At 34.8% G+C, this 12,922-nt stretch overlaps 1 protein-coding gene across 2 annotated transcripts; it reads left to right on the forward strand.

Annotated features, from left to right (window-relative positions):
- Nucleotides 1-1,870: 1,870 nt before the first annotated feature.
- Nucleotides 1,871-12,019, forward strand: LOC149571275 (phosphoethanolamine N-methyltransferase-like). Of its 2 annotated transcripts, none has more exons than XM_089812834.1 (12): nucleotides 1,871-2,029; nucleotides 2,534-2,646; nucleotides 5,994-6,131; nucleotides 6,320-6,457; nucleotides 8,900-9,043; nucleotides 9,149-9,259; nucleotides 9,354-9,495; nucleotides 9,587-9,867; nucleotides 10,003-10,197; nucleotides 11,225-11,278; nucleotides 11,426-11,500; nucleotides 11,651-12,019. In XM_089812834.1, exons 1-12 carry the CDS (start codon nucleotides 2,017-2,019, stop codon nucleotides 11,753-11,755), a joined length of 1,509 nt encoding a protein of 502 aa, XP_089668960.1. In that variant the 5' UTR covers nucleotides 1,871-2,016; the 3' UTR covers nucleotides 11,756-12,019. The 2 variants fall into 2 exon arrangements, with proteins under 2 accessions (XP_089668960.1, XP_089668961.1); XM_089812835.1 differs by having other exon boundaries at nucleotides 10,036-10,197.
- The last annotated feature ends 903 nt before the right edge of the window (nucleotides 12,020-12,922 follow it).

Genomic DNA, 12,922 nt, shown 5'->3' on the forward strand with positions numbered 1-12,922 from the left:
TTAGAAGAATAATGAAGATGAAAAACATATATTTTCTTTGCTACAAAGGTAGCCAAGGAGATGATATGGCTTCAATTCTTCATGGAAGAATTGAGACACCCACAAAGGGACAATTATATTTTTATAGATAGCTAGATTGTCATTCATCTTGCAAAGAATTATGCTCTACATTCAAAGACAAAGTGCATACATCTACGATACCATTCAATTATTTTTGGATGATGGATAGATAAAGCCGAAAAATAAAATACGTGTGATTGCAATTGAAAAGTTTGTGAGAAGATGCTAATGTGTATGCATTAGGTGTCTCACAAAGCTTACAAAGTGAGTATACATATATCAACTAGATGAAGTGAGACAAATAACCAAAATGCCTACATGTAAACTTAGGTTTTTTAAGCAAATAGGTCTATCTTGCAAGAGCTAACTACTAACTAGTTAGGTAATGAAATTGTTTACACTAACACTCACAATCCCTTCAAAATTCTAAGAATTTCCAATTCTCATAGTACATTCCACAGTTTGTCATGTGATACAGTATCAAAGGCTTTTTCAAAGTCTACAAAATAGCAAAAGGCTTCACTACCTTGATTTTTTTTCAACCAAGAACCAAGTGTAATCCTGTAGTCAATAGTGGAATATTTTGACCTTAACCACCCTACCATTTAGCTCTTTTACCCTTTATTTCTACCCTCATGCTAATTTTGCGTTCAACCATGTTTCTAGAAAGTTGCCTAAAATTCATAAATTCGATGAGTTATTTATGTTATCACTTTTGTGTAGAGGAAACACAATGTTGACCCTCCAATTTTATGAAAAAAATACTCTTCAATGACATTATTAAAGATACAATTGATGTACAATATACAAATATCAATACCTCATTTCAAATGTTCTTGTTACAACTTGTCAATATTATAATATCCCCTCCCCTCCCTTCCCCTCACACTAACCTCTTTATATCATAAAGAATACCTTTAATGATGAAATATTTAGTTATGCCATTGATTACTAAAGAATTCTTATGTATAACATCTTTGTATATTTACACCGACCTACAATGACAAAATGGATGGTGTGAAGGTGTGAAAGTGTTAATATTAATTTTAAAAAAAAGAAAAAAAAAACCCACTACTATGAATATTTAATAATAATTAAATTTAAAAATTGACTAATATTTAATAATAATTAAATGAAGCGTCACATTAGATAACAAATGAATGATATAAATACCAATTATAAAATTCTCACCTCAACAATACTAGCTTAGATATCTTTATTCATCTATCTAAAAGACAAAAAGACCTATTTTAATAAATAATTATTGAGAATAAATAGAAATCAAGACTCATATCTCTAAAATTCATTAAATAGATGTCTAAATGTATAAAGATATATACCATCCAAATCCTATTTTCTATTTACTTTCTTTCTCTTTTGTTGCCGCTCTTTCCAAAAATCTTTTTTTAATCGTTACCTCTATTGTTTAACCGATTTTGTCTCCCTGGTTTATCAGTTACACGTGACACAAAACCCTAGATTCCAATAATTTCAAAACGATAAACCTTGATTCACGTGACGCCACCGTCAATTAGCCGTGCCCGTTCAACCATACTTTCCGTCAAATGACGGAGAAGAATCCTCCTCGCCCACGTACCTTAACTGCTATTAAGAAAGCAAGCAGAAGGCTGCAATTACAGAGACCATTCGTATCTTATTTGTTTCTTGCCAATTGATAGTGGATATTTTATATTCAGAGATTTAAGCTTAACGGTTTAAGTATTGAATAATCATGCATAAAACTCCCGCAAATACAATATCTTACAGAACCCACATTCTATAAATCTAGCTGCATTGCTTTGATTCAAGCAAGAGCAAATGCGGCAAAGAGGAAGAAATTCCAACTGTAGATCAAGAACGTTTTCTCGCGCTCGTCTAGCCATTGAAGGCTTCTAGCATCATTGTTCAGTGGTTTCTGCCTTTTAACATCTTTTTCGATTCCTGGAGGTATTCACCATGGCTGCTAAAGGTGAGATTGAACTGCATTTTGATTTTAGATTGTTTTTCCTTTTTATTTGGTTTTGGAAATCATTAATTTAACCGATCTGTCATGAATTCAATGCTGTATTGCATGATCTGAATTTTTAAAAGCTGAATTGGGAGCTTGATTAGTTTGGCTTTAATGGAAGATTTTTCCGATTATTTGAGCCAATGCGATATTGTGTAGTTGTACTTGTGTTGTTGATTGTTCGGGGCTAGTTTGATATTATGACTATATCGTATATTTGGAATTTTTGCTTTTGCTTTTGCTTAGTTTCTTGATTATGGAGGTGGGTTTCGAGTATCGGGACGATTCTATATTGTGTATTTGAAAATTTTATTTGCTGATAGTTCGTGATAGTGGATGTAGGTTGTGATTATTTGGTCAATGCAATGTTTTAAAATTCGGATTTCTCTGGCTAATTGTTTGGGCTTAGTTTGGTGATTATGGACGTGTGTACTGATTATTTGGGTTGATTGTTTTGTTGAACAGATGAGAGGAATGTTCAGTTGAGCTACTGGAAGGAGCATTCTCTAGTGCTCAGTGTGGAAGCAATGATGCTCGACAGCCAGGCTTCCAAGCTGGATAAGGAAGAAAGGCCCGAGGTGACTGATCTGTAACATTTAGCATATTTTGGATTCATTTTTGTCGGTCTTGATTACAGAGGCACATTCTTTCTAATGCTTTTGGCTTTCTGGTACTCATTGAAAGACAGTTGTTTATTCGATCTTGTGCTGGTTTAGGCATATTAGATCCAGGTCATAATTTAATTGATTTGCAGATATCATTCTTAATGCTTCTGTTTTTCTGTAACAATGGGAGTGTAGCTATATGACGGTACGGTAGTGTGTGAAACCATTGAGACTGATGCCTTAGCGATTCCAGCTTAGGATCTAAGGCAATGTCAATATATTTTTCTTGTTCAAAAACATCATCGTCTGACATTTTATTAATATAGGATGTTTTTGCTTTGTTTGACAATGAGCCCTGACCACATGTTTCTCTTTTTGCATCCACGGGAAGTGGGTAAATTATAGTTTGGTCAAAGCAAAAAACTGACATTGATGCCTCTATGTAAATTGTAGCCAGAGATTTATATAGCTTTAAGCTAGTTTTATAATTATTTTTCTTGATTGAAGATATAATTGTGTTCTGTTAGTTTTTGAACTGCAAAGATTAATCTTGGACAATGTGTTGATGGCGTGGTTTGCTCAATGTGTCTATGGGTTCCTGGAGTGCATTTGCTCAATGTATTGTTCATGGATTCCTTGATCTAATATATATGCTTTGTCTGAGCTACAGCTGTTAGGCATTAGTCCTAATGTTTCACTCCAGCGAGGAATGGTTAAATGGCAGTTTAATTGTTGCCAAAACACTGAAAAATGCTGAGATAAAAACTATCTACAAATTTTGGGTGTGTTTATTTGGGTCTCATATAGTTCTAGGAATTTTGCTAGCATGCAAATATATTGTTTGATATAAGTTGTTTGAACTTTGAACTGCTATGACATCTTAATAATATGATCTTATCGCTATAACGGTGAGTGCAGCTTGATAATTGATCTTCATCTGCATAATTGTGAGATCACACATAGCTCCTTTTGGTAAAAGTTATGTGATCTAATGTGGACCGGGGGCATTAATCAGTAAAGCAGGGCTTTCTACTGCAGTTTTATGAAAGAGAAGGACCGCATAGTTTTAGCATTGTTTACTCCTCCAGATTGGGATTGCAAAATCTCGTCTGTGTATATCTGTTAATATTAATTTAAGTGGCAGAATAAATGTCACTGTTGAGTCATAGCTCCACAAATTGGATAGATCAGGATTACAAAGCCTAGGGTATGTATATCTGTTTTTTTAAGTTTAAGTAGCATAATAGATGTCACTCGAGTCATAGCACTGCAAATTATATGGAATCTTTGTTATTTGTCACAGGTAAGTCTTGTCAACATGTACTGTGGTTAATTTAACTAGTTTAGGTTATATATTATAGAACTTATGCTTGGGATAGTTCTCAGCTGCGCTTATTTATCTGTACAAATTGTCAAGAGTAAACTGTGCTACAGTTGAGGGCTGTAAGTTGATATGGAGATTTGGGTGGTTGATCAGGAAAGGAGCATGGCCTCTCTTGCTGGTTTTTTGGGTATTTGTATCTTTATAGATCTTGTGAATTGCAATCATTATATGTAAGGCTTAGCTGATTAAGCTGAAAATAATGGATTTGGATGGAAAGTTGAAACCTATTATACTGAATCTTTCTGGTCTGATCCACTACACCTTCAATTGATTTGGTCCTGTATCCAATTCTTAATTGTGGTTTCCTATTTTGTGTATGTATGGTATTTTATATCATTTCTACACATTGTTAAATATATATGCTACTAAATTTCCAAATCCCAAAACTGGAGGACTGGGTGGTACGGTTGAGGGCTGTAAGTTGATATGGAGATTTGGGTGGTTGATCAGGAAAGAAGCATGCCCTCTCTTGCTGGTTTTCGGTGTATTTGTATCTTTATAGATCTTGTTAATTGCAATCATTATATGTAAGGCTTAGCTGATTAAGTTGAAAATAATGGATTTGTATGGAAAGTTGAAACCTATTATATTGAATCTTTCTGGTTTGATCCGCTACACCTTCAATTGATTTGGTTCTGTATCCGATTCTCAATTGTGGTTTCCTATTTTGTGTATGTATGGTTTTTTATATCATTTCTACACATTGTAAAATATATATGCTACTATTACTAAATTTCCAAATCCCAAAACTGGAGAACTGGGTGGTACAGTTGAGGGCTGTAAGTTGACACGGAGGTTTGGGTGGTTGATCAGGAAAGGAGCATGGCCTCTCTTGCTGGTTTTGAGGGTATTTGTATTCTTTTACATCTTGTGAATTGCAATCATTATATGCAAGACTTAGCTGATTAAGCTGAAAATAATGGATTTGGGTGGAAAGTTGAAACCTATTATACTAAATCTTTCTGGTTTAATCCACTACACCTTCAATTGATTTGATCCTGTATCCGATTCTCAAATGTGGTTTCCAATTCTGTGTATGTATGGTTTTTTATATCATTTCTTCACATTGTAAAATATATATGCTACTAAATTTCCAAATCCCAAAACTGGAGAACTGGGTGGTTAACGAGGAGAGCTTGACCTCCCTTGCTGGTTTCCATGGCATTTGTGTCTTTAGAATCTCGTGTATATCCATCATTATATGCAACAATAATAGCGAGTAGACTTCCAAAATCTATGGTAAATATTTGATTGCTGCTTTTGGATTTGATCACAGATGCCTGATTTTAATGATCTGTAGAATTGCTTTTTTCCTAGCTAGGTTTTGCACAGCTTCTCTAAACCTCTTCATTCTTTATCATACTATGAATATCTTAGATATACACAGAAGGAAGGCAGTCAGGCTCTTTGACAGATAATATGTATTGAAATCTGACCACACATTGAATCTATGTTCATTTAGCACATCCCCTAATTCGTCAGGTTATTCTTAAATATCAAGGTGATGTGAGAATAATGGCTAACAAGCCTAGGATCCATTTTTAATGGACCCAGATTTCTAAAAATGGTATTTTGCTGATTGAACTTGATTACACACACATTTATCTTCACCTTGAGTTGTAATAAGAGGCTGCAAAAAAGATTCTTACACTGCAGACAATTACTTTTGTGTAGAGTATAACTGACTATGATGATTTGGGGATGATGACATCTGATAAGATATATCTGAGAAGCTTGTAATTAAATTTTGAAGTGACCAAGTGAACTGTGAAACATATAATATCTCTATATTTTTACACTGCAGACACTTTCTTTTACCACTTCTTGACTACAATAATTCTAGGATTGTATATGATAAGATTATTCTCAGAAGCTTATAATGAAAATTTGAATTTTAAATTTTAAATTTTCATATTTGTATTCGTCTCTGCTGCAGATACTATCTATTCTACCACCTCTCGAAGGCAAATCAATAGTTGAGCTGGGAGCTGGCATTGGACGCTACACAGCAGAATTAGTAAAAACTGCTGGTCATGTTTTAGCCATGGACTTCATTGAGAGTGTAATAAAGAAGGCAAGTAATTCGTCCTCCTCATGCTCCTTGGTTTAGGGAATTTCAGAGCAAGATGGGAGTGATTTTGTTTAACCCAGAGTCCTTATGTTAGTCAATGAGTCCAAGCATGAAGACTCAAGGAGGTTTTTTTTGATGATTTTAGATCTGTGTTTTGTATTTATGTATTTTCCCTCTTTCTTTGGATACAGAATGAAGAAACCAATGGGCATTTCCAGAATGTAGAATTTATGTGTGCTGATGTTACATCGCCACACCTGAGAATCGAACCAGGCTCTAAGGATATAGTATTTTCAAATTGGCTGCTAATGTACTTATCAGATGAGGAGGTAAGCTTGCACAAAATTTCAGATGGCTTCACTACTGAAATATTAGCGGTGAATCATTTTTCACTTTTGAGTTCAAGTAAGTACAGTTTTCTGTATTGAAGGACCTTTGTTAAACATTTCCCTCCATTGCTTGATGGAATGTGGCTTTATTGCTGCATGGAAAACTTAACGGTAGTTTTACTTGTTACTTTCCAAATGAAGCATCTTTGACAGGTTTTGTTGGTTATCTTGTAATTTTTTAGAAACCAATTATGAAATCATATTTATTTTTCAACCATGTTAGGAGGATTTGAGGAGTATGTGTTAGTTATTCATATAGATTGATGAGCTATATATTCTTCTAAGTTTATTCGAATCTGAAGAGTTTGAATGTGTATTTGTAAGAAATAAGACAGGACATTAGTAACATGCCATGCCTCCCTCATCTTGTCCCTGTTTGTTCTAATAATATCTGAATGTCATGCTCATCTTTGTTATTGAGTTTGAATTAGCTAGTTTGAGAAATCTAGAAACTCATGTTGTGTCCCAAGGAGATTTTCCAGCTATGTCTTCTGTTCTTCTATGAATTTCAGGGCTGGAGAACCAAGTTGCTTAACAACTAAAAGTGCCAGTTGGTATTTGACATTTATAATCTTGAGACTCAATATTGCTTGGACTTGGCAGGCCTAATTTGAACCCAGCCAAAAAAATGGCAAATTAAAAATGTTAGAAGAAATCAAAATGACCTAAAAATTAACAAAATCAGCACTCCTAGGGTATGTGTACCCTGTCATTTTACCCTTGTATCCTATAGGGGATTTTCGGAGACTCAAGGATGCCTAGGAAACATCCCCTTCCCTTCTCTGTGTGTGTTTCAAAAAAATAGCAGGAAGCGTTAGGGGATGACTAGCTGTCGCTAGGATGGCCGGGTGGGATCCAGACAACCCCGTTTATCCCAGGGACAGCTAGCCTTCTCCTAATGTACTTGAGGACAATATCAGTCACATTAAAAATAACTTACAACATCTCAAAGTTTGTTTAGTTTATGACATGTCCACTAGGATTTACTAAAAAAATAGAAATGATGTTTTTATGAAGGTCTATGTGCTTTTGAAGGTGTTAATTTGGGCCTGGTAGTGGGGGCTCTGCTCTTCAACCCCATCCTAATTGCAAAGCACACCCAGGGTGCTGCCTCGGGATCACACCTGGGGCACTGCCCCTGGACCTTATTGGGTGTGTTGCCCTCAAAGCCTCTTTAAACCTCAAGTCTAATCTAGTAATTGGCCAATGATGAATTATAGTCCCAATAACTACAAAATACTTCTCTTGTTGTAGATTTTCACAATAAATTCTCAGTTGAGGATAATCTTGTTTCATACATTGGAGAACTTGTTTAGTAGACAAGGATTTCCATAGGCAAAGTTGGCATTCTATAGTCATTAGATTGTTGAATACAAGTCATAGTTGGCAAACTTGGCAAAAATTGGTCACATAGACAACTCATAGAGCTATCCCATCTAATGTCAAACTAGAATATAATCAGTTATCTTTTTACTTAATCATTCCTCTTTGTTAATGAGTTTGACAACAGAAAATGCGGCTTTGAAGGTTTTAGGAGAAATTTAGCAGTTTCAAAGGCTTTAGGAAAACTTTAATGCTAAATTTCTCATTTTAGTATACAATGTCTTTATCAACTCATGTTCACATGTGCATATAAAGAACTTCATTATTCCTATTCAAGTACGCATGCTTGCAAAGGTTTTAAATGTCTATGAAGAATGGCGTATCAGTGTTACCATATGAATCTTTGCAATTTCCTTATGTTTTAATACTTGTCCCTAGCTATCCCCTAAGGCGATTAGGTACCTCTGTACTGGAAACATGTCCCGCTGTACCTTGCCATCCCTGTCCTCTAGAACTTGGAGGAGGATAGGCAAAAATGAGTTGTCTAGGGTACAAATCTTAGTTTTTCTTGTGTAGAGGCTGCCATTTGGAAACTCGTGGTTGAGTGTGGAAGGTCAAAGTTTTGTTTTAGGTCTTTATTTATGGAGTGGCTAGCATTGTGGATCTATTCAGCTGGACTTGCTAACTTGGCAAATTAAATCTGTTAAAAATCAATTAAAACAGTTGAAACTTAACAAAATCAAATGGGAAATTTAGATCTTTGTTTTTAGGTCTACGATTATTCAATAGCTTGTTTAATGGTTCTAATCATCTAGACTTGCTTTGGCTACTCATTTGCTGACCATGAAGTTCTGCCAAGACTCCAGTGTTTCAAACATAGTGGTTAATAACAAATATGCATTTGTGAAGGCTCAATGAAGTCAGCAGATATCTTAATATGTGCATTGCCTTCCCTTGGTTTATAGAAGTTAGTTTTAACTTGTTTCTTCAATGCCATATATCTTTTGTAGTTATTAGTTAAAAACTTAATTCTTCTTTCATTGGGGCTGCAATGTTAAGGTGAAAGAACTGGCAAAGAAGATGCTACATTGGGTGAACATGGGCGGGTATGTCTTTTTTAGAGAATCCTGCTTTCATCAATCTGGAGACCATAAGCGCAAAGAAAATCCAACACATTATCGAGAACCAAGCTTTTACCTTAAGGTATTATTTTTCTCAATCCTTGTATTTACCTGCTTTTACATGTTAAGATCATCTACTTTGTATGATTATGTATATGATGGTATTCTAACAAGACCATGAAAGCAGACATTCAAAGAGTGTCTTGCAAGGGACGAGTCTGGAAACCTTTCAGAGTTCTCCCTTGTGGGCTGCAAATGTGTTGGAGCTTATGTTCGGAACAAGAAGAATCAAAACCAGGTGATTGACTGACTGCATGTCATTTATTAGTCTTTCTTAAAGTGCTGCCTATTAATCAGAAAAGTGAGTGGAATCTTGTGGACCTCTCTTTCAGATTTGTTGGCTCTGGCAGAAAGTTTCCTCAAAAGATGACAAGGGTTTCCAGCAATTCTTGGATAATGTCCAATATACTTGTAATGGCATTTTACGGTATGAGCGCATATTTGGGGAAGGTTTTGTTAGCACTGGAGGAATAGGTACAACTTTTTTCTGTAATATGTGTAGTTTCCTTCCAAATGTGGATCTCAAAAACAATCTAGTGAAGGCTTGTCTGCGGTTCCCTCACAGAAACTACGAAGGAATTTGTTGACAAATTGGAGCTGAAGGCTGGCCAAAGAGTCCTTGATGTCGGTTGTGGAATTGGAGGAGGCGACTTTTATATGGCTGAGAAATTTGATGTAGGGATTGTTGCTATCGACCTTTCGATAAATATGATTTCAATTGCATTAGAGAGGGCTATTGGTCGACAATATGCTGTTGAATTTGAAGTTGCAGACTGTACAAAGAAAGAATATCCAGAGGGTACATATGATGTCATTTACAGCCGGGACACTATACTTCATATCCAGGTATATTATCGTCCCATACCTGTATTGAAAATTTAGTTTCTTGTACAGCCATTTGTTGGAGAATTTCTCTGTTTCCTTTCTATTGGTTAAGCATTCTTGATAAATTTTCCAAATCAAACTTATTGTTGGTTGAAGGGTTATGTAAAACATGTTGAATGCATCTTTCAGGATAAGCCTGCTTTATTTAAGAAGTTCTACAAATGGCTGAAGCCAGGAGGTAGGTTGCTCATCAGTGATTACTGCAAAGCATGTGGAACAGCTTCTACAGAATTTCAGGAGTATATTAAACAACGTGGCTATGATTTGCATGACGTAGAATCTTATGGTCAGGTATGACACTGAAGCTTTGTTTTATTTGCAATTTGGGTGCATTATGTTGGATCAGAAATCTGTTGGTCTAAATTGACATTCTAGTTGGCCCTAATAAAAGTGGTAAAAATAAGTTTTGATGTGGGGGGCAGAATGGTACCAAAGCATAGATAGAGTACTATGATAGGGTTCTATAGTGGGGACAACATGATATTTTTCTTTATGGAGAAATAGAGCATCAATGCCAAAACTATAATGTGGAGCAATTCAAGATCTAATCCAATAATAGTTATTTGTCATGATCATTTTAAAATGATGCTAAATAAGTTGATGCCCCAGACTGCTAGTTATTATTCTATTCCACATCCCACCTTGTTGAAGGTAACCACATAATGTTAGGCTTATTGATAATAATTTTTAATGATTGCTATCTTAAATACAGTTCCACTGAATGATAAATTCAATTGCATCTCATAGCACTCAAAACATTTCTGTGCAGATACTTTTAAAGACATCTGTATATGCCACATTGAAAAGTAAGCTTAAATGACATTGTTCATTTGTCCCACCTAACCAAACAATGCTTACACGTGAAGATTGCATGCATGCATCTAATTGTGTTGCAAATTTGTGAAGGTAACCACATATTATTGAAGACTCGAGGCTAATACGCCTTATATAGTCCTTTATAGACAATTCATATTCAAGGTCTTTGTCAAGCTGCTTTGACAACCTTTGGAGATCCACAGTGAGTGTTGAAACAGCACAACCTTTTTAATCTCCCATTTAGAGGGAGATACTGTTGGCCCGACCTAGCTGATTAGGTTTACATTTTAGTGTTTCTCACAAAGCTCCTTACAGAATGCAGTCTGCTAGTTTCTGTTTGATGCTTTTTACCATGAACTTGGATTTTAATTTTAATTATTTGTTAATGACATTCTAATTGCTATAATTTATTGTTCTTGCATGTGGCATGAATCTTCATTATTTGTTCTATTTTCCTATTTAACCTTTATTAGATTCTGAGTTTTTCCTACTCATTAACCAGATGATAAAAGATTCTGGGTTCTGTGATGTTGTAGCTGAGGATCGCACAAATCAGGTATGTTGGACAACTTGATTACTTCATTATGAGACTCAGTTTTATATTAGTCTATTTATTAGTAGAAAAATGTTCAGCATAATTTTAAAAAAAGGTTTTTTTTAAAGAAAAAAGATCAGATAGTTTAATAAATCATTGGATCTGCAGTTCATTGAAGTGCTGCAAAAAGAGCTTCGTTCAATTGAGAAAGACAAGGATGCTTTTGTCCATGATTTCTCAGAGGTAGAGTCGCCTGTCTTGCTTGTTAATTTAGGTGAAGATTATTTTATTTTTCCGTGGTGACAGGCAGAATTGTGAAAGTATTACTAGTCCTGTAGATATGAAGGATTCAGGAGCAGTATGTATCTTATGGTTTTGACAAATGCTATGCAGGAAGATTATTCCTCTATTGTTGATGGATGGAAAGCAAAATTGACGAGGACCTCATGTGGAGAACAAAAATGGGGGCTTTTCTTTGCAAAGAAGCAGTTGAGCTAAAAGTATGCTGTTGATGGGATTAAATTTGGAGACATCTTACAGGAACATTATCATGAAAAGTGCATTTGCTAATAATATTTAGGTTTTCTTTTTTCTTTATTGCTATGGTGTATTACTGCTACTATGAGTTTAAAGAGGTAGCCTTTATGTCAAAGTATATTTTTTTTCTAGATACAAAGGTGGATAAGAAACTCACTTTGTTAGTTCACAGACAGAAAATGCACCATTTATCTGAGAGTGAATGTATGCTTTTATTATAGACAACTTATGTCTATTATGTCTATTATGTCTATTATGCTTTTATCTGAGAGTGAATGTATGCTTTTATTGTTGGGTAATTGACAGCCTAATTTATAATAGACAATATGCAGTTTGTTTGAAACCCTTTTTGTGTGGCAAAGTTGTTTTAGTTAAATCTTTTCATTGCAATGGATATAATATTGGATGCTTAAACAGAGTAGCCAGGACATTTGTAGGTGTTGGGCTTTTATTTTCGGAATCAGATTACAGAAGAATGAGGCAAAGAGTGTCTTGGAAACAAGTTCTATGAAAGCTTGTGTTATGTGTTCTTGGGAAGTTAAGAAAAAGAACTAAAAACAAACTTTTTAAGAGAAGTTTGTTTAGTTAAATTCATTTTCACCAGTGGCAAAATTCTCTTTTTGCTTTATAATCTTGCTATATTCTTAGGGGAAAAAAGCCTTCGCCCTTTGCATTTTGCTGTTTTATGTCTATGCCCGTTTTGGAAATATTTGGAGACTTGGAGTGTAGCATGCATCATCTGATTTTGCTAAGTTAGCTCTATTAATGAAGCCAGTTGCTCTAAGAATGTTCCCTAGTCGTTTTCAAAACACATGATTCCTTAAAGTATTTGTTAGGTCATCTGACAAACTTGTCTATGTTAGCCCTCTATTTTCAGCTGTTGACGGATCAATCAAGGATTCTCATAAATTTCAATTATCTGACTCGTTAGTATATTTCTTGAAATTAAGGACAACTCAATAAAATAGAAGAAAGTAATATTCAAAAATTAAAATACAAGAACATGAATTAAATAGTTAGAAATTACTTTCTACCCAATTTATAGACATAATTAGGTAGGGAAGCATCTCTTAGACTATATAGGTTAAGTGAAGGAATTAATGAAAGCTGATAACTAAAAATGTTCAG

Source organism: Cupressus sempervirens, chromosome 2 (assembly GCF_028749045.1).
Source record: "Cupressus sempervirens isolate cs-2001-9-10 chromosome 2, ASM2874904v1, whole genome shotgun sequence".
NCBI lineage: Eukaryota > Viridiplantae > Streptophyta > Pinopsida > Cupressales > Cupressaceae > Cupressus > Cupressus sempervirens.